The sequence below is a fragment of the Lepidochelys olivacea genome (assembly GCF_965140295.1).
Source record: "Lepidochelys olivacea isolate rLepOli2 genome assembly, chromosome: 23".
Classification (NCBI taxonomy): domain Eukaryota; kingdom Metazoa; phylum Chordata; order Testudines; family Cheloniidae; genus Lepidochelys; species Lepidochelys olivacea.
Window position 1 is genome coordinate 14,842,924 of NC_140433.1, and position 25,722 is coordinate 14,868,645.

Consider the following 25,722-nt stretch of genomic DNA (forward strand, 5'->3'; position numbering starts at 1 on the left):
TTCAGCAGGTGCCTGGGGGGGAGAGAAGACATGAGGAGGGGAAGGGGGGGGCTAAGATGTTTTGGCCCCGCCCTTCCCCGCTGGGCCCACCCTGGGCTGTAGCTAATGGCAAGGACCCTGCTGCCCCCCTAGACCCTGCAAAGGGGCGTGGCTAACAGGGGAGGCCCCGCTGGACCCCCTCTGGGGGCGTGGCTAACAGGGGAGGCCCCGCTGGACCCCCTCTGGGGGCGTGGCTAACAGGGGAGGCCCCGCTGGACCCCCTCTGGGGGCGTGGCTAACAGGGGAGGCCCCGCTGGACCCCCTCTGGCGGCCTGGCTAACAGGGGAGGCCCCGCCCATCCCCGCTGGACCCCCTCTGGGGGCGTGGCTAACAGGGGAGGCCCCGCCCACACAGGGGCTCCATACAGGGGCGACCGCTGGCTCCGCTTCTTCTGGAACTCGTCCTCGTCCACTGTCCACACGGCGCCTTTCACGTGCTCCACGCGCACGAAGCACTTGTGCAGGCTCAGGTTGTGTCGCACGGCGTTCTGTGGGGGGAGGGGGGGTGAGTGCCCCTCACTCCCGACCCGCAGCCCCCTCCCAGCCCCACCGGTGCCCCTCACTCCCGACCCGCAGCCCCTGCCACCCCAGCCCTGGGCCCCCCCACCCTTGCCGGTGCCCCTCACGCCTGACCCGCAGCCCCTCACCTTCCAGGTGGCCGTGTTGTGCCGGAAGTAGCCGAACATGCGGCTGAACCACTGGTAAATCTCGTTCAGCGTCAGCTGCCGCTGGCTGGACTCCAGAATGGCCTGTGGGGGACGGGGGGGGGCTGTCAGGGCTCGGGTGGGGTAGCCCCTCCCCCCAGGCTCTGGGGCAGGAGGGGGGCACTCTGTGACGAAGTGGGACAGTTCTTAATGTTTCCTCTGAATAGTGTGGGGGTGCCTCAGTTTCCCCTAGGCAGTTCTTAAGTCTCTAGGGGGTGGGGTAAGGGGGTATGATCACTGCAGAGCCCTAGAGGGCAGGTGTGTGCAGGGGTCTGGACACAGAGAATGGCCGACACCCTGTTTCCTGGCCACTGGTGGCCTGGCCCTTCCCCCCTGCCAGGTGAGAGCTGAAGGGCTGGAGAACAAAGGGATCCGGTGACCTCCTGGCCCGGGAAAGGGACAAAGCCCAGAGCAGGGGGGCTGGAGGGGGTTTCAGTTTGGGGCTGGCTGGGGACATGGAGTGAAGACGGGATTGTCTGGCTCACTGCCCCCCAAAATGGACCCAGCTGAGGGGTCCTGTTCTCTGCACCTACAAGCTCTGTGTTAGACCCTGTTCCTGTCGTCTAATAAACCTTCTGTTTCCCCGGCTGGCTGAGAGCTGACTGCAGGGTTGGGGGGCAGGACCCTCTGGGCCACCCAAGGACCCCACCCGGGGGGACGCGCTGCGGGAAGCACACAGTGGGGCAGGGGAGGCGGGAGGCTCCGGGGCCGGATCCGGGACGGTGAAAGCTGGGGCAGCGTCTTGCCCTGGGGACAGTCGGCGCCGAGAGGGGAGGGTCCCCAGAGTCCTGCCCGGCTTCGGGGGAGCAGGTCCGAGCATGGCCCGGGGACCCTGCGACAGCCCTAGTGGCAGGGCAGATGGGGGATGGCGGCTGGGGGGGTTGGGCAAGGTGGGGCGGGGGTCCCCGGGGTCGGGGGCTCACCCAGCGGATCAGCGTCGCGTAGGTGAAGGGCGGCCGGGCCGTGCTGAGCCGATAAAATTCCAGGCTTGGGCCCAGGTCTGCGGGGTGAGCACAGCTGTCGAGCAAGGGGGGATGACGCCCCATGGCCTGCCCCCCAACCAGGCTCAAGTATTACCCCTCCCGCAGCATGCACTCACCCCTCGGCCTCCACGCTGGCCCCCAGTCCCCGCCCAGAGCCGGGAGAGAACCCAGGAGTCCTGGCTCCCAGCCCCCCCTGCTCCCACCACCAGTCCCCACCCAGAGCCAGGAGAGAACCCAGGAGTCCTGGCTCCCAGCCCCCCTTGCTCCCACCACCAGTCCCCAGTCCCCACCCAGAGCCGGGAGAGAACCCAGGAGTCCTGGCTCCCAGCCCCCCCTGCTCCCACCACCACTCCCCACCCAGAGCCAGGAGAGAACCCAGGAGTCCTGGCTCCCAGCCCCCCCTGTTCCCACCACCAGTCCCCACCCAGAGCCAGGAGAGAACCCAGGAGTCCTGGCTCCCAGCCCCCCCTGTTCCCACCACCAGTCCCCAGTCCCCACCCAGAGCCGGGAGAGAACCCAGGAGTCCTGGCTCCCAGCCCCCCCTGCTCCCACCACCAGTCCCCACCCAGAGCCAGGAGAGAACCCAGGAGTCCTGGCTCCCAGCCCCCCCTGCTCCCACCACCAGTCCCCGCCCAGAGCCGGGAGAGAACCCAGGAGTCCTGGCTCCCAGCCCCCCCTGTTCCCACCACCAGTCCCCACCCAGAGCCAGGAGAGAACCCAGGAGTCCTGGCTCCCAGCCCCCCCTGTTCCCACCACCAGTCCCCAGTCCCCACCCAGAGCCGGGAGAGAACCCAGGAGTCCTGGCTCCCAGCCCCCCCTGTTCCCACCACCAGTCCCCAGTCCCCACCCAGAGCCGGGAGAGAACCCAGGAGTCCTGGCTCCCAGCCCCCCCTGCTCCCACCACCAGTCCCCACCCAGAGCCAGGAGAGAACCCAGGAGTCCTGGCTCCCAGCCCCCCCTGCTCCCACCACCAGTCCCCGCCCAGAGCCGGGAGAGAACCCAGGAGTCCTGGCTCCCAGCCCCCCCTGTTCCCACCACCAGTCCCCACCCAGAGCCAGGAGAGAACCCAGGAGTCCTGGCTCCCAGCCCCCCCTGTTCCCACCACCAGTCCCCAGTCCCCACCCAGAGCCGGGAGAGAACCCAGGAGTCCTGGCTCCCAGCCCCCCCTGCTCCCACCACCAGTCCCCACCCAGAGCCAGGAGAGAACCCAGGAGTCCTGGCTCCCAGCCCCCCCTGCTCCCACCACCAGTCCCCGCCCAGAGCCGGGAGAGAACCCAGGAGTCCTGGCTCCTAGCCCCCCCTGCTCCCACCACCAGTCCCCGCCCAGAGCCGGGAGAGAACCCAGGAGTCCTGGCTCCCAGCCCGCCCTGTTCCCACCACCAGTCCCCACCCAGAGCCAGGAGAGAACCCAGGAGTCCTGGCTCCCAGCCCCCCCTGCTCCCACCACCAGTCCCCGCCCAGAGCCGGGAGAGAACCCAGGAGTCCTGGCTCCCAGCCCCCCCTGCTCCCACCACCAGTCCCCGCCCAGAGCCGGGAGAGAACCCAGGAGTCCTGGCTCCCAGCCCCCCCTGTTCGCACCACCAGTCCCCGCCCAGAGCCGGGAGAGAACCCAGGAGTCCTGGCTCCTAGCCCCCCCTGCTCCTACCACCAGCCCCCAGCCCCCGCCCAGAGCCGGGAGAGGACCCAGGCGTCCGGGCCCCAGCCTCTAACCTGAGAAGATGCCGACACCGTGGCTGCCACAGGAGTGGGGCTGGGGGGTCAGTGGAGTCTGCAGCGCCCCCTTCTGGGCAGGGAGGGCAGCTCCCGAGCAGGCCCAGCCCGAGGGGTTGGGGGGTCGGGTGGGGCAGCGCTGGCCCCTCGCTGACAGTGCCTGGGGGGGAGGGACAGGTGAGGGATGGGGGAGGGGATTCTGGCCCCACTCCCTCCTCTTCGCCCCCACCCCATGGATTCTGACTCCGCCCCACCAGGCTTTAGGCCCTGCCCCCACTAACTTCATCTCTGCCCCGATGTCTGGCCCCACCCCCAGTCCCTCACCTCCCCCCAGACTCGGACCCCCCACCCCATTCCTCCCACCCCAAGGCTCTGCCCCCTTCTTGCCCCACCCAAGAGGACCCCCCCCGGCTCTTACTGGGTCGAGGGCTCGGTCTGTGGCCTCCATCGTGGCCAGCTGGGCCTGCATGGCCCCCAGGCGACGCCGCTCCTGCTCCAGCTGGGGGGGAGGGGGACAGGTGAGGGGGGGCAGGAAACGGGTTGGGGGGAATCCCCCTGGACTACAACTCCCATGATGCACCTGGGTGACACTTCCCATGATGCTCTGTGACGGATCGAGGCCCCCCCCACATGAAGATGCCTGCGAGGGGGGAGCCCCCCCAGGGCAGACCCCCCCCCCCGGTACCCAGTGTCAGTGACCCCAGCCCCAGTTATCCCCCCCACCTTCTCCCCGAGGCAGCACCCAGCTGCGATTGTCCCCCCCAGCCCCTGTGGGGCAGCCACCCCCCCATCTGCCTCCTGCCAACCTCACCTGCTCCTCCAGGTGCTCGACCAGCTCCCTCTGCCGCCGGCACCGGGCTGCCCCATCCTGCACCCACAGCGGCTCCTGCCGGGGGGGTCTGCCGAGATCAACAGTTCAGCTGGCCTGCCCCCTCCCAGAGCCGGGAGAGAACCCAGGCGTCCGGGCTCCCAGGCATCCGGACTCCCAGCCCCCCAGTCTAACCCCCCACCCCCCTCCCAGAGCCAGGAGAGAACCCAGGCGTCTGGGCTCCCAGCCCCCCCACATCTAACCCCCCACCCCCCTCCCAGAGCCGGGAGAGAACCCAGGAGCAGGGCCCCCACGGGAGGGCTGTGTCGGGCCCCAGGCCCCTGCGGGGGGTGGGGGGCTGGCCACTTCCTGAGGGAAGTGCAGTCACCCGGCCCCAGCCTGCTCCCTTCCCTGGCTCCCGGGCAGGGGGGGTCGGCCCCCCCAGCACTCGCCGGCGCGGCGGGGGCCGGGTCGCTCCACTTACCGCCGCAGGGGAGTGCTGGGGGGCCGCCCCCTGCAGCCCTCGGGGGACAGGGTGGCTGCAGTGGGGCTGGGGGCCGTGGGGAAGAGGCTGGAGCAGCAGCCGCGTAGGGCACCCGGAAACGGGGTGCCCCAAATGTCCTGGTGCCCCACGCAGCTGCGTGCTATGCGTAGGGGTAGGGACGGCCCAGCCCCCCCTCCCCTCCCGGAGCCGGGGAGAGAACCCAGGCATCCGGGCTCCCAGCCCCCCCCCGCTCTAAGCCCCTGGCCCCCACACCCCTCCCGGAGCCGGGGAGAGAACCCAGGCATCCGGGCTCCCAGCCCCCCCCCCGCTCTAAGCCCCTGGCCCCCACACCCCTCCCGGAGCCGGGGAGAGAACCCAGGCATCCGGGCTCCCAGCCCCCCCCGCTCTAAGCCCCTGGCCCCCACACCCCTCCCAGAGCTGGGAGAGAACCCAGGCGTCCTGGCTCCCAGCCCCCCCCCCCCGCTCTAAGCCCCTGGCCCCCACACCCCTCCCGGAGCCGGGGAGAGAACCCAGGCGTCCTGGCTCCCAGCCCCCCCCCCCCCCCGCTCTAAGCCCCTGGCCCCCACACCCCTCCCGGAGCCGGGGAGAGAACCCAGGCGTCCTGGCTCCCAGCCCCCCCCCCCCGCTCTAAGCCCCTGGCCCCCACACCCCTCCCGGAGCTGGGGAGAGAACCCAGGCGTCCTGGCTCCCAGCCCCCCCCCCCCGCTCTAAGCCCCTGGCCCCCACACCCCTCCCGGAGCCGAGGAGAGAACCCAGGAGTCCTGACTGTGCGGGTTTACAATGGCGCCAGGCTCGGAAGGCCCCCCACCTGCTCCACTTGCCCTGTGCCCCGAGACCCCACCTGCCCCCTGGCTCCCCCCACCCCACCCCATCCCACCCACCACTTGCTGCTCTTGGCCCCTCCTGGCCTGCAGCTCCGGGCGTCTCTGCCTCCCTCCCCCTGCGGGGCCCGGGACTGGGGCAGACGCCGGGCTGGTCTTGGGCAGTTGGGGAGCAGGGGATGGTGGGGGCCTTGGCTGGGCCCCTCCAGGCAAGTGGGTCCTGAGCCAGGTCCTGGCCTGGCTGATCCCGCCACTCCCGAGGGGCGGGCCCTGGCTCATCCCGGCGGGGCGTGGGGGGGCCTGAGGGAGTGGGGTTGTGGGGGGCGCTGGCCATAGGGCTTTGGGGGCTGTTGGGCGGGGGTCTGTGGCCCGGCGGGGGCCGCCCCCCGAGGGGCACGGGCAGGCTGGCAGCACAGGGCCGGGCGGGGACCTGGCAACTGGCGCTTGGTAACCCGTGGCCTCGCGCTGGGCTGGGTGGAGCCGGGTCTGGGGACCGCCCCCCGCCCCAACTCCGTGGCCCCCGGTGGGGCCCACAGATATGTTTGGTGCCAGGCCCACAAAAGGTTAATCCGGCCCCCCCGCTCTAATCCACCAGCCCCCCTCCCCTCCCAGAGCTGGGGAGAGAACCCAGGAGTCCTGGCTCCCAGCCCCCTCCCCAAGCACTCACCTCTCATTCTGCCCCCTGTGGTCCCCAGGGCTGGGGCAGTGGTGGGGGGGAGACTGGTCCGGGGAGTGGGGGGCGTAGCGGGGGGCAGCTGGGTCCCTCAGAATCCACTCCATGCCTTTTATGTTAATCCCTGGAACAAGGGGGGGAGAAATGGGGGGGTGGGCCAGGGCACCATGCCAGGCTACACCCCACTCGCCAGAACCCCCGCCCCTCCCGGCACCCTCGGTTACCATGTGTCAAGCCGTGGCGGGACCTCACCACCACCACGCCCGGGGGCTGGAGGTGCAGGATGGAGGGGCGGGCGCTGGGCTCCGGAGAGATCTGGGGGGAAGAAAGTGAGGGGGTGAATGGGGGGCAGAACCCAGGTGTCTGGACTCCCAGCCCCCTCCGCAGTAACCACTAATCCCCCACTCCTCTCCCAGCACCGGGGAGAGAACCCAGGAGTCCGAGCTCCCAGCCCCCTCCGCTGTAACCACTAGTCCCCCAAGCCCTTTCCAGCACCAGGGAGAGAACCCAGGAGTCCGGGCCCGGTGCGGTGGTACCTGTTGGATGAGCAGTGCCTGGCGCTGGGTGTCCTGGAGCAGGGCCTGGAGCTGGGGGGTGGTTTGGGGATCCCCCATTGCCACGGGGTACGGTGGCATCTGTGGGGCAGGCAAAGGGGGGGTGCTGTCAGTCCTGGGGGGCTAGGGAGGTAGGCTGCCCCCTCTGTGCCCCTCCCCCAGCCACGTGGGGACCCACCTGCTGCTTCCTGGAGGGGGCGCTGGTTCCACGGGTGAGCACCGTGGGGCGGTTCTGGGCCCCGCCGGGCGGGCCGGCTGGGCTGTCGCCATGGGGCACTCGGGATGCCGTGCGGCTGGGCATCGGGGCCTGGCGCAAGCTGTGGGGAGAAAGGGCAGCTGAGGGGGTGGGAGAAGCGACGAGGAAGTACACGCGTGTGTGACTGGTCACACGTTAAGCCGTGCACGGGGCGTGAGCAAGTGTGATCCGTGCAACACGTCCCACGTACACGCACGGAGGAGATTCATGCAAGTCGCGGGGAGCACACGCAGGGCAGCGGTTTCCCATGGCGCGCGGGGCACCAGGTGCATGTCAGAGCCACGCAACACGGGGTGGGTGGATCCCCGGTGAGCGTGCGTGCAAGTGTGAACCACGCGACTCTGAGCCATGTCACGCGTGGGGGCCAGGAGCCACAGGGCCCAGCCGGACCTTAGCAGCCCTCAGCCTCCCTGACGAGCCGCGGGGCTAATTAGTGCACGCGGCTGGGGGAAACGGGCCTTGATTAGCCAGACGGGTCTGACCCAGAGCCGGGAGATCCAGGAGAGGGGGGCAGAGGGGCGGATGTGGGGCGAGATAGAGGGAGGGGAGAGACTGGGGGCTGGGAGGGCTGGTTAGAGGGATGGAGGGGGTGGGGGGAGCCCCGAGGGGAGCAGCGACCTGTGGCTCTGGCCGTGGGATTTTGTGCCGTGAGCTGGGGCAGCGGCCGGCTGGGACCGGGGACCCCAGAGAGCGACAGGCCCCCGGCAGCGCCGTCACCAGCCACGAGGGGGCGCCCCGGAGGCGAGGGCATGGCCGAGCACGCGCGCGTGTCTGTGATCCGTGCGACGTGTCGTGTCCTGGGGAACGTGCCTGGCTGAGCATGAGCCGCGTCTTTGCCCCCGTGAGCGCCCAGGGACGGGACGTGCCCCGCAGCCTCGTGCCACGAGCGGCCAAGACGCGTGGGCCAGCGTGATCTGTGGCCCGCCTCGCACAGCCAGTGCACTAGGCCCTCCCCTGGCTCGCACGTGTGCAGCCCCCGTGACATGCGGGCATCTCCTCCGTGCCTTTGGGCCGCTCGCACGCCAGCCCACCGGGGCTCACATGTCACTCTGAACATGCCTGGACACATGACGCACCCTCCAGATGGGCGGTCCCGGGTTCGGGGGCGAGAGCAAACACCCAGCTCCGGGAGGGGGGTGAATCCAGCCAACGCCCCCCATATTACCCCCACACCTTGACCCCTGCACCTCCCACCTTGCTCTGACCTGTAGCTAGACCCTACCCCCTCCAGCTCCTCGCGGGCCCCCATGCCCCTTCCTGCCCCCCAACCTCTAACCCCCACTCCCCTCCCAGAGCCGGGGACAGCTCCCAGGAGTCCTGGCCCCTAGGCCCCCTGCTCTAACCCACTACACCCCACCGCCCCCCCAAGCTGGGGAAAGCACCCAGGCTCCCAACCCTGCACACTCCCCCCGCTCTAACCACTAGACCCCACTCCCCGCCCAGGGCAGGGGCCGCATCGAGCCACTTCCCCGCAGCGGGGGCGGGGCCGGGGCCAGGTTCCGAGAATCGGGGTGACGTCCCGTTCGGCCCCGCTCTGATTTCTCACCGCGGCCCCCGCTTCCCAGACGTCACGGAACCCGGCCACGTCAGCGGCGTGGGACGCGGCGCCCAGGGCTTAAATCCGGGGCGGCCCACCCCCCGCCTCAGCACGCACAGAGCTGGGGGGGTGCAGCCTGGTGACCCGAGGCCCCCAGCCCAGCCCAGCCCCAAGGGTCCGTGGGAGGCTGGATTTCATCTGCTCCCCCACCCGGCCCTGATCCTCCCCAAAGCTCGAGTCGCACTAGGCCTGGAGACAGTGCTCACGAGTAACCAGCTCGGGTCTTACAGGCCCCACTCCGCTGCCAGGGAACCCAGGCGTCCTGGCTCCCGGAGCACCCCCACGCTCTGAGCACCAGCCCCCACTCCCCTCCCAGGGTCGGGGAGAGAACCCAGGAGTCCGGGCTCCCAGCCCCCACGCTCTAACCACCAGCCCTCACTGCCCTCCCAGAGCTGGGGAGAGAACCCAGGAGTCCGGGCTCCCAGCCCCCACGCTCTAACCACCAGCCCCCACTGCCCTCCCAGACCGGGGAGAGAACCCAGGCATCCTGGCTCCCGGAGCACCCCCACGCTCTGAGCACCAGCCCCCACTCCCCTCCCAAAGCCGGGGAGAGAACCCAGAAGTCCGGGCTCCCAGACCGCCCTCTCTAACCCACCAGCCCCCACTGCCCTCCCAGACCAGGGAGAGAACCCAGGCATCCTGGCTCCCAGCCCCCACGTTCTAACCACCAGCCCTCACTGCCCTCCCAGACCGGGGAGAGAACCCAGGCATCCTGGCTCACAGACCGCCCCCACGCTCTGAGCACCAGCCCTCACTCCCCTCCCAGGGTCGGGGAGAGAACCCAGGAGTCCGGGCTCCCAGCCCCCATGCTCTAACCACCAGCCCCCACTGCCCTCCCAGAGCTGGAGAGAGAACCCAGGAGTCCGGGCTCCCAGCCCCTGAGCCAGGTATTTCTCCCCAGTTCTGGCAGCTGCAGTTTCTGTCTCGGGTGTTTTCTGGGCCCGGTTCTGTGTAAAGGGACCTGGCCCGTGGGCGTCCACACAGAGATTCGAAAGAGGAATCGGCAGTGGAGCTGGCTCAGCCCAGCCGGGTCCCTTTGCCTGTGGTGTGAACGCGCCATTGAGTTGCCGGCAGGGGAGAAATTCCGGCTCCTGGCCACGCTCTCGATGGGGTTCTGCAGCCAGACGGACCCAGTCTGGAGTCTACATCGCGTCTCAATGAGCAGGAATCGGGAGTTTGAGTCTGGATCAATCCACGGGGCCGGGTTTGCGGCGTGTCACGTTATTAAAATCCCGCTGTGTTTGGCGGGGTGACTCCAGATTGACTCTGGGGTGCTAGGCTCAGAATCCAGCTCTGCTCCTGTTGCAATGAGGAGTGACTCCAGACTGACCCCAGGTCAGCTGAGATCAGAAACCCCTCCTGTCCCTGCTGAAGTCAGGGGTGACTCTGGATTGACCCTGGGGCAGACCTTAAATCAGCCGAACGACTCGTGGCCGCCTCTGGCCTGCCGGGGCCTGCCCCGATCCCCCCCGACCCCGGTCCCACCCCACTCACCGCTGGGCGCTCCTCAGCATCCCGGCTGGCAGGGGAGCCAGTGTGAAATCCGCCCCGCAGGTGGGTATTTATAGGGCAGCCCTGGGGCGGCCGCGCTCCCCTTGCCGGGTGACTCAGTGGAAACGGAGCACCAGGGCGGCATACCCCGCGTGCCCTTTGGGGGGGGGTTTCTTTGCTCGAAAATAACACCAGCGTTTCGGTCGGGGTTTTCGGCGCCCCAGCCCCCGAGGCTTTTGAGCACCAAGAAGCTACCACAAAAATATCCGTGTGCGAGGGAAAGAAAACCACAGCGTGCACGAGAGAGACACGCGCGCGAGCACACCCCGCCGGAGGAAACCAATTCGCGGGGGGTTATTAAGAGCCGGCGGTGGTGCGGGGCCGGGCCCCCCGTGAGCGGGGCCGAGGGATGGGAATCGGGGCAGGAAGGCCGGGGCAGACTCAGGTTGCCTGTCGTGCGGGAGAAATGGGGTGTTGCTGCTAATGGCGCGGGGAGAGAACCCAGGAGTCCGGGCTCCCAGCCCCCGCGCTGTACCCCACCAGAGCCCACTGCCCTCCCAGAGCCGGGGAGAGAACCCAGGAGTCCGGGCTCCCAGCCCCCGCGCTGTACCCCACCAGAGCCCACTGCCCTCCCAGAGCCGGGGAGAGAACCCAGGAGTCCGGGCTCCCAGCCCCCGCGCTGTACCCCACCAGAGCCCACTGCCCTCCCAGAGCCGGGGAGAGAACCCAGGAGTCCGGGCTCCCAGCCCCCGCGCTGTACCCCACCAGAGCCCACTGCCCTCCCAGAGCCGGGGAGAGAACCCAGGAGTCCGGGCTTCCAGCCCCCGCGCTGTACCCCACCAGAGCCCACTGCCCTCCCAGAGCCGGGGAGAGAACCCAGGAGTCCGGGCTCCCAGCCCCCGCGCTGTACCCCACCAGAGCCCACTGCCCTCCCAGAGCCGGGGAGAGAACCCAGGAGTCCGGGGCTGGGCCGGAACGGAGCGTGCGGGGCTGTGAAGCTCCGTGTGTGACTCCGAGAGAGAGACTGTGAATCAGGGGGTGGGGGGTTGTGTAGTGGTGGGCGGGTGGGCCTGACTGGGTAGCGCCCTGTGTGAGTCCCCAGCACTGTGCGTGCAACTGCCTACTGCTCTGCGTGCGTGGGGGTGCGTAGCGTCCACGAGCGGTCGTGTGGCGCGCTGTGTGTGTGCGTCACTCTGGTGGTGCGGTTGTGTAGCGCGGTGTGTGTGTGTCCGTGCGGTTGTGTAGCGGGGTTGTGTAGGTCGCCGTGTGTGACCCTGCTGTGCCGTGTGTGTGTGTGTTGGTGCGGTGGTGTAGCGCGGTGTGTGTGCGTCACTCTGGTTGTGTGGTGCGGTTGTGTAGGTTGCCGTGTGTGACCCTGCAGCGCCGTGTGTGTGTGTGTGTGTGTTGGTGCGGTGGTGTAGCGCGGTGTGTGTGCGTCACTCTGGTTGTGTGGTGCGGTTGTGTAGCACGGTTGTGTAGGTCGCCGTGTGTGACCCTGCAGCGCCGTGTGTGTGTGTGTGTTGGTGCGGTGGTGTAGCGCGGTGTGTGTGTGCGTCACTCTGGTTGTGTGGTGCGGTTGTGTAGCGCAGTTGTGTAGCGGGGTTGTGTAGCGGGGTTGTGCAGGTCGCCATGTGTGTGTGCGTCACTCTGGTTGTGTGGTGCGGTTGTGTAGCGGGGTTGTGTAGCACGGTTGTGTAGTGCGGTTGTGTAGCGTGGTGTGTGTGCGTCACTCTGGTTGTGTGGTGCGGTTGTGTAGCGGGGTTGTGTAGCGGGGTTGTGTAGGTCGCCGTGTGTGTGTGCATCACTCTGGTTGTGTAGCGCGGTTGTGTAGCGGGGTTGTGTAGCGTGGTGTGTGTGCGTCACTCTGGTTGTGTGGTGCGGTTGTGTAGTGGGGTTGTGTAGCGGGGTTGTGCAGGTCGCCGTGTGTGACCCTGCAGCGCCGTGTCTCCCTCTGACTGCGTGTGCGTCCCAGGCCGCCTGGCCCCCCAACCCCTCTCCTCACCCCTTCCCCCCCCAGCGGCTCAGACCCCCCTGCAGCCCGCCTCTCACCTTGGGGGGCTCCAGCCGCCCCGCCCCACCGGGGAGCCCCATGGCCGCTGGTTCAGAGCACCCGGGGCTCCTCAGACACGTCTGGGCCCCCCCCACTGTCCCCCGGTTATATGGGCGCCGGCCTCCTCCCGACGCGATGCCAAACCCTCCGCCCGCCCCCCCGACCCACCGCCCTGCCCCCCCGGCGCCGCTGGGGTGCGGCTGCCCCGACCCCCCCCAGAGCAGGCGGGGAATTTTCAGGGGAACTCCAGGGTCAGGTCGGGGCGCGGGCAACTTTCACTGCGCCGGAGAGACGGCAGCTGGCTGACCTGAGACAGGGCCCGCCCCCCCCCAGCCGGGCCCCCAGGCCCCCCCAGCACCGCCCGTCCCCCCCGAGCCAGGCCCGCAGGCCCCCCCGGCACCGCCCGTCCCCCCCGAGCCAGGCCCGCAGGCCCCCCCGGCACCGCCCATCCCCCCCGAGCCAGGCCCGCACACACACCCCGGCACCGCCCACCCCCCCCGAGCCAGGTCCGCACACACACCCTGGCACCACCCGTCCCCCCCGAGCCAGGCCCGCAGGCCCCCCCGGCACCGCCCGACCCCCCGAGCCAGGCAGTGGCTCGTCCCTGCCATCTGTCCCCCCCAGGGTCCGGGTCCCCTCGCGGGGCGGCTGGCGCTCTCTGACCCTGACCTAGTGAGGAGGGGTGAGTGGGGCTGGACACACAGGCGGGGGGAGGGGTGTGCATGGGGACAGACAGGCGGACGGAGGGGTGTGCGTGGGCATGGATGGATGGAGGGGTGTGTGTATGGACAGACACGTGAGCAGAGAGCTGTGCATGGTGATGGACAGACGGGCAGAGAGGTGTGCATGTGGACAGACAGGCGGACAGAGGGGTGAGCGTGTGGGTTAGGGACAGACAGGTGGATGGAGGAGTGTATGGGGGGACGGACAGACAGGTGGACGGAGGGGTGTATAGGGATGGACGGAATGGCGTGGGGACAGGCGGAGAGTGTGCGTGGGGACAGACAGACTGACAGAGGGGTGAGCGTGTGGGTTAGGGACAGACAGGCAGATGGAGGGGTGTATGGGGGGTCAGACAGGCAGAGGGGTGGGTGTGCATGGACAGACAGGTGGACGGAGGGGTGTATGGGGGTGGATGGTCAGGCGGAGGGGTGTGCGTGGGGACAGACAGGCGGACAGAGGGGTGAGTGCGTGGGTTAGGGACAGAGAGGTGGACGGAGGGGTGTATGGGGGTGGACAGACAGGCGGAGGGGCATGTGTGGATAGACAGACAGGCGGACGGAGGGGTGTATAGGGATGGACGGTCAGGCGGAGGGGTGTATGTGGGGACAGACAGGTGGACAGAGGGGTGTATGGGGGGACAGACAGGCGGACAGAGGGGTGGGTGTGGACGGACAGTCAGGTGGACGGAGGGGTGTATGGGGACAGACGGACAGACAGGAGCAGGGGTGGGCGTGGGCACAGACATGCAGGCGGAGGGGGCTATTTGTGTGGGGACGGACAGGCGGACGGAGGGGCAGAGGTCAGTGGGCAGGGGGGGCCGAATGCTGCAGGCTGCTGGTGACCCTGCTTAGCCGGCTTGGGGCTCGGGTGGGCTGGGGGGCAGGGAAAGGGGGGCTCGGGGGAGGGCAGAGAGCCTGGGCGTCATTAGTTACCAGCCCCCCGCCCCTGCCCCTACACCCCCCTCATCCCACTGCCCTGCCCCCAGCCCCTCCCACGTCCCCCAGCCCCTGCCCCACAACCCCCTCCCCTGCCCCATCCCCTCCCCACTCATCCCACTGCCCTGCCCCCAGCCCCTCCCTCATCCCCTCCCCACTCATCACAGTGCCCTGCCCCCAGCCCCTCCCACGTCCCCCAGCCCCTGCCCCACAACCCCCTCCCCTGCCCCATCCCCTCCCCACTCATCCCACTGCCCTGCCCCCAGCCCCTCCCTCATCCCCTCCCCACTCATCACAGTGCCCTGCCCCCAGCCCCTCCCACGTCCCCCGCCCCTGCCCCCAGCCCCTCCCCCCTCATCCCACTGCCCTGCCCCCAGCCCCTCCCTCCCTCCGGGTTCTCCCTCCCCCGCCCCCTCCTTGGCTCCGCCCCCCGCCTCGCTCCCCCCCCCAGCCGCCGCCGCCGCCGCCGCCATGGCCGGCGCGGCCTCCCCCTCCCCGCGGCCCCCCCTGCGCCGGCCCCGGGCGGGGGGGTGGGGGGCGGAGGAGCAGGAGCCCCCCCCGCTCCCCGCTTGGCAGCTCTCCCAGCATGCCCCGGGGCAGCCCCACTCCCAGCATGCTGCAGGGCAACACCAAGGGCCAAACTCCCAGCAGGCCATGGGGCAACCCCACTCCCAGCATGCCCTGGGGTACAGGCCGGAGCCGCTCTCCCAGCATGCCGCGGGGCAGCCCCACTCCCAGCATGCTGCAGGCGAACACCAAGGGCCAACCTCCCAGCAGGCCATGGGGCAACCCCACTCCCAGCATGCCCTGGGGTACAGGCCGGAGCCGCTCTCCCAGCATGCCCTGGGGCACGGCGAGGAGCCGCTCTCCCAGCCTGCCGCGGGGCAGCCCCACTCCCAGCATGCCCTGGGGTACGGGCCGGAGCCGCTCTCCCAGCATCCCGCGGGGCACGGCGAGGAGCCGCTCTCCCAGCATGCCACGGGGCAGCCCCACTCCCAGCATGCCCTGGGGTACGGGCCGGAGCCGCTCTCCCAGCATCCTGCGGGGCACAGCGAGGAGCCGCTCTCCCAGCATGCCGCGGGGCACGGCGAGGAGCCGCTCTCCCAGCCTGCCGCGGGGGCGCGCCGGGTGCTGTTTGCCGATGCCCTGGGCTTGCCTTTGACCCGCCTGCGGCGCTACCAGCCCTGGCCGCCCCCCTCGCCCGAGTCGCCCCCCGAGGTGCTGCCCCCCACCGGCCAGCCACCCCCTGCCCCCTACCTGCTGCCCGCCTTCGTGCTGCCCCCGCCGGGGCAGGGCGAGCCGGAGCGGCTGGCGCGGCTGCACCGGGCCATGGTGGAGCTGGAGGAGGTCCTGGCCCCGGGGCCAGACGAGCCCTGGCTGCTGCGGGGCACCGTGCGGGTGCTGAACGTGGCCTACCGCAAAGCCGTCCACGTGCGAGCCAGCCGGGACCGCTGGTGCACCTACCGCGACCACCCCGCCCGCTACGTGCCGGGGGGCTCACCCGACGGGGGGCTGAGCGACCGCTTCGCCTTCAGCCTGCCCTTCGGCCCCGGCCAGGAGGGGGAGGAGGAGGGGGACGAAGCCCGGCTGGATTTCGTGATCCGGTACCAGACCGACGAGGGCGTCTACTGGGCCAATAACCAGGGGAAGAACTACAGTGTGGTGATGAAGGGCCTGCCCCCGCCCCGGGTGCCCCCCAGCACTGCCGGCCCGGGGCGGCAGCTGAAGAGTTGCATGAGGCCGGAGAGGATGAGGTAAAATCCCACCGTCCTCCCGGGACCACCTGTGAGAACCGCCAAATCCCCCCAATCCGTGTGACTCTGAGCCCCCCAGATCCCCTGATCTGTGACACTGAACCCCCCAATTCCCCCCAATCCCCATGACTCTGAGCCCCCCAAATCCCCCTATCTGTGAATGAGCCCCCAATCTGTGACACTAAATCCCCCAATCGCCCGATCTGTGACTCTGAGCCCCCCAATTCCTCCCGATCCCCGTGACTCTGAGCCCCCACATCCCCCCGTTCTGTGACTCTGAGCCCCCCAATCCCCGTGACACTGAGCCCCTCAATCCCCATGATTCTGAGCCCCCACAGCCCCCCTGATCCCCATGACTCTGAGCCCCCCTGTCACGGAGTGTGCGGGAGTCCAGGCCCTGCACCCCTCTTCCTGGGATCCACTGAGACTCTCCGCCAGCCAGTAAAACAGAAGGTTTATTGGACACCAGGAACACAGTCCACAACAGAGCTTGTGGGTACACCCAGGACCCCTCAGTCAAGTCCTTCTGGGGGAGCAGGGAGCTTAGACCCCAGCCCTGGGGTTCCCTGTGTTCCTCCACCCAGCCCCAAACTGAAACTAAACCCCCCCAGCAGGCCCCCTCCTGCAGCCTCCGTCCACATTCCTGGGCAGAGGTGTTACCTCCCCCTCCCCCTCCTGGCTCAGGTGACAGGCTCTCAGGTCTCCCCTCCCCAGGGCACATTCCCAGGTCAACACTCCCCCCTCCCTGCTGAGTCACATCGTCACACCCCCAAATCCCCCCAATTCCTGTGACTCTGAGCCCCCAAATCCCCCGATCCCCATGACTCTGAGCCCCCCAATCCCTGTGACATTGAGCCCCTGAATCCCCCTGATCCCCGTGACTCTGAGCCCCCACATCCCCCCGATCCCATGACTCTGAGCCCCCCAAACCCTGGTCTGTGACTCTGAATCCCCAATTCCCCCAATCCCCATGACTGAGCCCCCCAAATCCCCGCTATCCCATGACTCTGAGCCCCCCAATTCCTCCCGATCCCCGTGACTCTGAGCCTCCACACACCCCCGATTCCTGTGACTCTGAGCCCCCCAAATCCCTCTGATCCCCGTGACTCTGAGCCCCCAAGGCCCCCAATCTGTGACTCTGAGCCCCCAAATCCCCCCGATCCCTGAGATTCTGAGCCCCTCAATCCCCCCGATCCCCGTGACTCTGAGCCCCCCAAATCCCCCAATCCTCATGACTCTGAGCCCCCCCGAATCCCCCTTATCTGTGACTCTGAGCCCCCCAAATCCCTCTGATCCCCATGATTGAGCCCCCAATACCCCCAATCTGTGACTCTGAGCCTCCACACCCCCCCAATTCCTGTGACTCTGAGCCCCTCAAATCCCTCCGATCCCCATGACTCTGAGCCCCCAATGCCCCCAATCTGTGACTCTGAGCCCCCAAATCCCCCTGATCTGTAAGTCTGAGCCCCCCAAATCCCTCCGATCCCCATGACTCTGAGCCCCCGAATCCCTCCGATCTGTGACTCTGAGCCCCCAAATCCTCCCGATCCCTGTGACTCTGAGCCCCCCAAAGCCCCCAATCTGTGACTCTGGGCCCCCGAAATCCCCCCGATCCACGTGACTCTGAGCCCCTCAATCCCCCTGATCTGTGACTGTGAGCCCCCGAATCCCTCCGATCCCCATGACTCTGAGCCCCCGAATCCCTCCGATCCCTGTGACTCTGAGCCCCCCAAATCCTCCCGATCCCTGTGACTCTGAGCCCCCCAAAGCCCCCAATCGTGACTCTGAGCCCCTGAAATTCTCCTGATCCCCATGACTCTGAGCCCCCCACATTCCCCCGATGTATGACTCTGAGCCCCCCAATCCCTGTGACTCTGAACCCCTCAATCCCCCTGATCTGTGACTCTGAGCCCTCAAATCCCCCCGATTCCTGTGACTCTGAGCCCCCCAAGGCCCCCAATCTGTGACTCTGAGCCCCCGAAATCCCCCTCATCGCCATGACTCTGAGCCCCCCACATTCCCATGATCTATGACTCTGAGCCCCCCAGTACCCCTGATCTCTGACTCTGAGCCCCCCAAATCCCTCCGATCCCCATGACTCTGAGCCCCTGAATCCCTCCGATCTGTGACTCTGAGCCCCCAAATCCTCCTGATCCCTGTGACTCTGAACCCCCCAAAACTCCCAATCTGTGACTCTGAGCCCCCCCAATCCCCATGCCTCTGAGCCCCCCAAATCCCTCCAGTTTATCAGGGGGTGCAGAGCCTATGGAAGAGCAGCCCAGAGACTGCTCTGAATTACAAGGGGCAGGTTATATGGGGAGGGACCCTGCCTTTGCCCCGCCCTCCTTCTGAGATAGTCCCTGCCCCACAGGGCACAGAGTGTCGGGGGGAGACGCTGGAGGTCTCGGGGTGGGTTTAAACTGCGGACAGAGGATCAGCAAGTGAGAGGGGAAAGGGTTCATTTGGGCAGGGTGGGGTAGCATTGGGGGGCTGTGCAAGATCAGCACTTGTGCAAAGTGAGTGTGCATTGCTCCCAGATCAGCTGCAAGCATTAGCACTAGTGCAGAGCAAGTGTGCAAGGCTCCCAAGTCGGAACTCACCCTGCTCCCGTGGTGCCAAGTGTGTGTGCAATGCTCCCAAACCAGAATTCACCCTCTTCCCTTGTGCTATCACTTGGACGAGTGAAAAGTGGATGTGAAACACTCCCACATCACAGTTTGCCCTGCTTCCTCGTGCAAATGTTAGCAGTAGTGCAAAGTGGGTGTTCAATGCTCCCAAATCAGAATTCGCCCTGCTCCTTTGTGCAGTCGTTTGCACACGTGCAAGGTGCATGTGTAATGCTCTCAGTCCAGAACTCACACTGCTCCCTTGTGCTATTATTTGCACTACTGAAAAGTGAGTGTGAAGCGCTCCCAAATCACAATGCCCTCCTCTCTCCTGCACAGGATAGCACTAGTGCAAAGCCAGTGTGCAATGCCCCCAAAGCAGGTGCATGTGTTAGCAGTCGTGCAAAGTGACTGTGAAACATTCCCAGGTCAGCATTCACCCCGCTGCACTGTGTGTCTCAGTACTAGTGCAAGGCAAGTGTGCAAGGCTCCCCAACCAGAATTCACCATGGGCTCTCGATGAAGGGCTTTCACGCCTGCCTTGCACTAGTGTACGCTCTGAGGCGAGCGAGCCCATGCGGGCTGTCGGTGCAGATCTGCCGGTGGTTCTAGGAGGGGACAGGCCGGCGGGGGGATTGAACTCCAACGCCCGAGGCAGAGCGAGGAGAAAGGCAGTTCAGGTTAAAGCCCCCGCCCCTCGTGGTCTGAAATTTCACCATCGCGTTTCCAGCTGCCAGCGGGTGAGTTCTGCGTAGTGAAAAACAAGCTGCAGGGGAAATGGGGCAGCGCCGTCATCTATTATTTCTAAAGAAACCGAGACCGAGGGCTGCGGAGAGGTGAAATCACTTCGCCGGGGTGTTTTCTCTGAAACTCGGGCAGCAAAAGTGGTTTCCAAAAGGGGCAGGAAACAGAGTTAATAACGAGCCGAGCGGGGAGTGAAAAGTCTTTTGCGGTCGGCTGAGTTTGTCAGAGATCTCATTTAAAGTGGGTAGATAGGTGGATAAAAGGGCCCAATATGGGTATTTCTGCACCAGAATCTCAGGCGGGGTCTGGGCAGCGTCCGGCGCGACGGGGCCCCGGTCTCGGTCGGGGTCTGGTGGCTCCCGGCGCGACGGGGCCCCGGTCTCGGTCGGGGTCTGGTGGCTCCCGGCGCGACGGGGCCCCGGTCTCGGTCGGGGTCTGGTGGCTCCCGGCGCGACGGGGCCCCGGTCTCGGTCGGGGTCTGGTGGCTCCCGGCGCGACGGGGCCCCGGTCTCGGTCGGGGTCTGGTGGCTCCCGGCGCGACGGGGACCCGGTCTCGGTCGGGGTCTGGTGGCTCCCGGCGCGACGGGGCCCCGGTCTCGGTCGGGGTCTGGTGGCTCCCGGCGCGACGGGGCCCCGGTCTCGGTCGGGGTCTGGTGGCTCCCGGCGCGACGGGGCCCCGGTCTCGTCGGGGTCTGGGTATAAATACATCTCATGTATTTTATTGGCTTCTCCTACACCCTGGGGTCCAGCTCCCGGCTCGTTATCCCAATGAGTGCCAGGTGTCAGGGCGTCGCTGTGGTAGGCTGCATCCACGCAAACAACGCGGAGGCCGGTGGCACCTTAAAGACGAACCGATTTATTTGGGCTCAAGCTTGCGTGGGTGAAACCCCCTTCTCCAGACGCCTGGCGTGGAAATTACACGCTGCTGACACAGGACGAGACGGGAGTTACCTCACCCTAACCCTAACGAATGCTAATTACAAGGCCGTGAGACGGGAAGGGCGGGTGGGTGGCTGGGAGCGAGTGAGCTCTAGGTTCTCACGGGGACGAAGACCACGCCAAAGGCCTTGCTCTGCCTCAGTTTCCCCATCTCTAGGGCGGGGGCGGGGCAATGAAGATGCTGAGCGGCGGGAGGTACGAGGCAGGAGTTTGTATGCTGGGAGTGGGGGCAGGTTAACCCTCGCCATGTCTCCGGCGTGGGTGTGGGGCAGCCGGGCATCCAGTGATGAGAGTGGGGGGGCTGGGAGCCAGGACTCCTGGGTTCCTTCTGTGTCTGGGTTTGTGACCGAAATGTTTCTCCTCCGCTAAGACGTGAGCATCAAAGGAAGTTTCTGTTTCCACGGGCCCCACCCCCTGCGACTGACTGTCTACAGCCCCGCACAGGCAGACACAGGCGGCCCGTTCGGCTTCCCCCCCCCCGCCTGCCCTCCTTGCTCCCACCCTCTGGGGCGGAGTCTGGCAGAGTCGCCCTCGGGGACCCCTCTGCATTCAGGGGTGACTCCGGATTGACCCCGGGGGGCTGAGATCAGAATCCAGCTCTGCCCCCAGTACAGCCGGGGGTGACTCTGGATTGATCCCGGGGGGCTGAGATCAGAATCCAGCTCTGCCCCCAGTACAGCCGGGGGTGACTCCGGATTGACCCCGGGGGGCTGAGATCAGAATCCAGCTCTGCCCCCAGTACAGCCGGGGGTGACTCCGGATTGACCCCGGGGGGCTGAGATCGGAATCCAGCTCTGCCCCCACTGCAATCAGGGGTGACTCTGGATTGATCCCGGAGGGCTGAGATCAGAATCCAGCTCTGCCCCCTCTGCAATCAGGGGTGACTCTGGATTGACCCCGGGGGGCTGCAATCAGAATCCAGCTCTGCCCCCAGTACAGCCGGGGGTGACTCCGGATTGACCCTGGGGGGCTGCAATCAGAATCCAGCTCTGCCCCCAGTACAGCCGGGGGTGACTCTGGATTGACCCCGGGGGGCTGAGATCGGAATCCAGCTCTGCCCCCACTGCAATCAGGGGTGACTCTGGATTGATCCCGGGGGGCTGAGATTGGAATCCAGCTCTGCCCCCACTGCAATCAGGGGTGACTCTGGATTGATCCTGGGGGGCTGAGATCAGAATCCAGCTCTTCCCCCTCTGCAATCAGGGGTGACTCTGGATTGATCCTGGGGGGCTGAGATCGGAATCCAGCTCTGCCCCCACTGCAATCAGGGGTGACTCTGGATTGATCCCGGGGGGCTGAGATCAGAATCCAGCTCTTCCCCCTCTGCAATCAGGGGTGACTCTGGATTGATCCTGGGGGGCTGAGATCGGAATCCAGCTCTGCCCCCAGTACAGCCGGGGGTGACTCCGGATTGACCCCGGGGGGCTGAGATCAGAATCCAGCTCTGCCCCCTCTGCAATCCGGGGTGACTCTGGATTGGCCAGACCCGGTGCCGGGCCGGATTCTCTCTGAGCTCTGCGGCTTGGCATTGTTGCTGTCCCGCCCCCTGGCAGCCCCAGATCTCAGGGCCTGGGCTCCCAGACGCTGACTCGCAGGAAAGGGGAAAACCCAAAATAGCTGCGGGGTTTTACTCGTGTGGAGGTGCCGAGCCGGATCAGGGTCCCGTCACACCGGGCGCTGCACAGACCCCCTGACCCCAGACACACAGAGAGACCATCCCTAAACACACAAAGGGAAACTGAGGCACCCAGCGATTAGAGCTCAGCTGGGCACGTGTGGTCGAGCTGGAATGGAACCTGGGAACCCTGGCTAATACCTTGCCCACTCAGGCTGGCGCCCGGACGCCTGGGTTCTCTCCCTGGCTCTGGTAGGGGAGCGGGGAGGGGGCTGGGAACCAGGAAGGTGCCACCCCCCACCCGGCGCCAGGCAGTGACTGGATCCTTCTCCCCGCACAGGCCGTGCGAGGAAGAGCCAAGCGATGAAGATACACCAAACCCTGTCGACGCGGAAGGTATGTGGTGCGTGCTTCCTCCCAGCAGTGCCCCCAGCTGGGGTCTTCCCCAGCACCGCGAGCTTCCCCCCAGCAGTGTCCCCATCCGGGGTCTCCCCCAGCGCCATGAGCTTCCCCCCAGCAGTGCCCCCAGCCGGGGTCAACCCCAGCGCTGCGAGCTTCCCCCCAGCTCACCCCCCAGTGCTGCGAGCTTCCCCCCAGCAGTGCCCCCAGTCAGGGTCACCCCAGCGCTACAAGCTTCCCCCCTAGCAGCGCCCCCAACCAGGGTCACCCCTAGCGCTGCGAGCTTCCCCCCAGCAGTGCTCCCAGCCGGCGTCACCCCCAGTGCTGCAAGCTTCCCCCCAGCAGTGCCCCCAACCAGGGTCACCCCAGCGCTACAAGCTTCCCCCCTAGCAGCGCCCCCTACCAGGGTCACCCCTAGCGCTGCGAGCTTCCCCCCAGCAGTGCCCCCAGCCGGCGTCACCCCCAGTGCTGCGAGCTTCCCTCCAGCAGTGCCGGGCTGGTTGAGTGGAGCACTAGTGTGGGTGACCCCGTCTCTCTCTGTCTCCAGAAGGGAGCCCTGAAAGGGAGATGCGAAGAGAATCGCCCTCAGCTCCCGCACCGCAGCCCACGGGACAGGTATGAACTGCCGGCAACAGCGTTGGTGTGGGGAGAGAGGCCCCTGCCCGGCCCCCTGCTGAGCCCCCCTCCCCACGGCACCCCAGTGCCTGGCCCTGCCTGCCAGGGGAGAGTGTCCCCTGCCCAGCCCCTCACCTGCCCCCCAGCGCCCGGCCCTGCCTGCCAGACTGGGGCTGCGCAGACCCACAGCAAGGGTCAGCCCTACCCCAGAGATCTCCCAATCTCACTGACAAAGGCCGGCTCAGGCCCTGCGTCTCACAGGTGGGGAAACTGAGGCACGGCTGTGCCAAAATTGTGCCCCCCCCTGGCACTTGTGGGGGATCCTGTCTCTCCAGCCCCCATCCTTCCCATACCCTGCTGCAGGTCCCGGCGCTGCCGGTTGCCTCCACGTCCCTGGAGACGGAGCCACCCGCGAGGGAGCCCCCGCAGCCACCCGTGGCCGGCACTCTGGGGCCAGGGGCCTCATTCTTGGAGGCTGGCCTGGCAGAACAGGCTGGGCTCTGGCAGGCGGAGGAGGAGGCCGTGGACTCGGAGCTGGAGCAGCTATATCTCTGCCATCTCAGCCGGCTGCGGGCAGAGGAGCTGGGGGGCGCCGGGGGGCGGCCGGGGGGCATGGAAGTGGCTGGCTCCCCCCCGGCCTGGCTGCCTGCCCTGCACCTGAGCGTGCTGAGCGACAGGGACCTGGTGGTCGGCTGCGCCGGGCCGGAGCGGGCGCTGAACAGCTCCCTGGCCCAGGAGATCACCCGGCGTTACGCCAGCCCGGAGGGCGAGGGCCTGGAGAGGGGCACGGCCGCCCGGCTCACCCCGCCGGCCGGCCCGGGGCGAGACAGCCCCCCAGCGCTGCTGGAGGGTGGGAGCCAGGGAGCCGGCCCGGGCGGGGCCTTGCGGCTGCTGGCGCCAGCCGCCATGGTGGTGCCGGCATGGACAGCGGCCCCGGTGGGGCGAGGCCAGGGGGGCTACGCAGGGCCACGGAGCCTGTGGTCGGGGGAGCCCAGGGAGGGGGCGCCCGGCTGCCCCCCGCGGCTGGGGCAGGCCCTGACCCGTTCCCTCCTCGTCCTGGGACTCGTGGTCGTCCTGCCCGTGGTCCTCGGTGGCTGCCTGCCGGCCGCGGTCATCACCCTGTATGTGGTTCTCACATGGCGCCAGGCGAGCTAGGACCCAGGCGTCCTGGCTCCCAGCCCCCCCGCGCTAGCCCCCTTGCCCCCAGAGCCGGGGAGAGAACCCAGGCGTCCTGGCTCCCAGCCCCCCCGCTCTAGCCCCCTCGCCCCCAGAGCCGGGGAGAGAACCCAGGCGTCCTGGCTCCCAGCCCCCCAGCTCTAGCCCCCTCGCCCCCAGAGCCGGGGAGAGAACCCAGGCGTCCTGGCTCCCAGCCCCCCAGCTCTAGCCCCCTCGCCCCCAGAGCCGGGGAGAGAACCCAGGCGTCCTGGCTCCCAGCCCCCCCGCTCTAGCCCCCTCGCCCCCAGAGCCGGGGAGAGAACCCAGGCGTCCTGGCTCCCAGCCCCCCAGCTCTAGCCCCCTTGTCCCCACAGCTGGGGAGGCGTCCTGGCTCCCAGCTCCTCCGCCCTACCCCACACTCATTGTGTCCCACACTGGCACTGGGGGCCACATGTCTCTGAAGACCTTACATCGGCTCATTGCCCCGCTTTGCTTCTCCAGCGCACGACCCCCCCATGGCACCGTATTTATTTTGTACTGTGGGGTGTGGGGGGGTTCAGTGGGTCCCCCCCGTTTGGTGCAAAGTGGGTCATTTGCAGCATGACGCTTCCGCTGAGTGCGACCGAGAGTTTCGGTCCAGCCGCCGGGGGGGCTGGCGATCGTCCGGCTGATTCACCACGCTTGCGTCAGCCCCCAGTGGTGAGGTCCCACGGCACGCCGGAGCCGCCCAGCCACCTGCTCCACCGCCGCGTGGCCCTCTTCTGCAAGTCGAAGGAGCTGCCGCTGTGGGAGCGGGGGGGGGCGTGCCTCAGTTTCCCCACATGGGAGCTCTGCCCATGTTTCGGAAGCCGTGGGGGACACTCGGAGTGATGGAGGATGGCCTGAGTCGGAGCCGATGCTGGGTGGAGGTGAGAGCGGAATCGGACCCAGATCCTGCTGCAGTTGGGAGTGACTCCAGATTGACTCCAGATTAAGTGGGATCAGAATCCTGCCTTGACCCCATTGTAGTCAGGGGTGACTCCAGATTGACTCTGAATTAACTGAGATGGGAAGTCGGAAAACCTGCCTTGGAGCGAGAGAGGCAAGACTCTGGATCCGCATCGAGACGGCTCGGGGGGCCGTGAGCCCCGGGGGGGGCAGATATCTGATAACGGGCTCGTCAGGCCGCTGGCACCGGGTCCCGGCTGGGAGTCAGGCGCCGATTGTGGCCCGGAAAGGGGTTCGCCGTGGGGACAGTGGGCCCGGGGCTGGGCCGGTGGCTCCCCGACCAGGCGGGTTCGGGAGCCGGACGCGCGGGGTCTCGAAGGGGGCGAAACGCCGGCGTCCGCGCAGCTGACGGAAACGCGAAATAAACACGGTCCCGGCCACAGCCCTGGTGTCAGTTTCTGGGGGGCTCATGGCGCCAGCAGGGGGAGGATGGGGGTCCGCCCGTGGGGTGGAAGGTGACGGGCCTGGAGGCAGGATCGGTTGGGCCTGGAGCCCAATTCCAGATGGGCCCCTGCCCCATTCCCGCCCCCCGAGCCAGCCTGGGATTGGGCGGTTTACACGGTGCCGCAGCCCCCAGGACCCCCCCACACACACACCAGATCTGGTCAGTTGCTTTGCAGTTTCAGTGTCCCTTCATGTCTGTGGGGCAGCTGGGTAGAGAACCCAGGAGTCCTGCCCCCCCAACCTATGGAGAGAACCCAGGCGTCCTGGCTCCCAGCCCACCCCCCACTGCTCTAACCACTAGACCCCCCTCCCGGAGCCAGGGAGAGAACCCAGGCGTCCTGGCTCCCAGCCCCTCCCTCCCCCTTGGCTTCCCCTGGTCCTGATGGTGCGTTGCTGCCCGAGTCCCCCTCCCCCGCTCCGCCATTGTCCCCCGGCCCCTCCTCGGCCCGGCTCCGCCCCCCACGTCCCTCTGCCCCCCAGACCCCCCCCGCCGCACCTTCCGGTGGATGCTAAAGAAGATGGTCGGATCCCGGCCGCCTCCCGGCTCCTTTGTGGGGACCGGAGCCTGAGCCGCCGCCCGATGCCTCCAGGCTCATCTCGGGGGGAGAGTCCGGAC

The 25,722-nt window shown here is 67.8% G+C and overlaps 2 protein-coding genes across 3 annotated transcripts; one reads left to right on the forward strand and one right to left on the reverse strand.

The window, feature by feature from the left end:
- Positions 1-18: 18 nt before the first annotated feature.
- Positions 19-25,663, reverse strand: FOXP3 (forkhead box P3). Its single transcript, XM_084612505.1, has 11 exons — positions 25,603-25,663; positions 6,975-7,113; positions 6,779-6,877; positions 6,467-6,557; positions 6,237-6,366; positions 4,247-4,334; positions 3,854-3,934; positions 3,436-3,595; positions 1,666-1,742; positions 686-787; positions 19-526 (listed from the first exon to the last, which is right to left on the reverse strand). The coding sequence occupies exons 2-11, from the start codon at positions 7,095-7,097 to the stop codon at positions 275-277; spliced, it is 1,203 nt and encodes a 400-aa protein (XP_084468631.1). The 5' UTR covers positions 7,098-7,113; positions 25,603-25,663; the 3' UTR covers positions 19-274.
- On the forward strand, positions 14,325-25,044 carry PPP1R3F (protein phosphatase 1 regulatory subunit 3F). 2 transcript variants are annotated; one of them, XM_084612206.1, is made up of 4 exons: positions 14,325-15,602; positions 21,847-21,902; positions 22,453-22,520; positions 22,856-25,044. In XM_084612206.1, exons 1-4 carry the CDS (start codon positions 14,503-14,505, stop codon positions 23,774-23,776), a joined length of 2,145 nt encoding a protein of 714 aa, XP_084468332.1. In that variant the 5' UTR covers positions 14,325-14,502; the 3' UTR covers positions 23,777-25,044. The 2 variants fall into 2 exon arrangements, with proteins under 2 accessions (XP_084468332.1, XP_084468333.1); XM_084612207.1 differs by having other exon boundaries at positions 22,884-25,044.
- Positions 25,664-25,722: the final 59 nt, after the last annotated feature.

Bases quoted from the DNA above. Each gene is read 5' to 3' on its own strand.
- PPP1R3F (XM_084612206.1), top strand. From the start codon at position 14,503: ATGGGGCAACCCCACTCCCAGCATGCCCTGGGGTACAGGCCGGAGCCG. The intron at 15,603-21,846 runs GTAAAATCCCAC...CTCCCCGCACAG, and splicing joins ATGAGGCCGGAGAGGATGAG to GCCGTGCGAGGAAGAGCCAA. The intron at 21,903-22,452 runs GTATGTGGTGCG...CTCTGTCTCCAG, and splicing joins AAACCCTGTCGACGCGGAAG to AAGGGAGCCCTGAAAGGGAG.
- FOXP3 (XM_084612505.1), bottom strand. From the start codon at position 7,097: ATGCCCAGCCGCACGGCATCCCGAGTGCCCCATGGCGACAGCCCAGCC. The intron at 6,878-6,974 runs GTGGGTCCCCAC...CCTGCCCCACAG, and splicing joins CCCCCTCCAGGAAGCAGCAG to ATGCCACCGTACCCCGTGGC. The intron at 6,367-6,466 runs GTAACCGAGGGT...CCCTTGTTCCAG, and splicing joins CCGCCACGGCTTGACACATG to GGATTAACATAAAAGGCATG.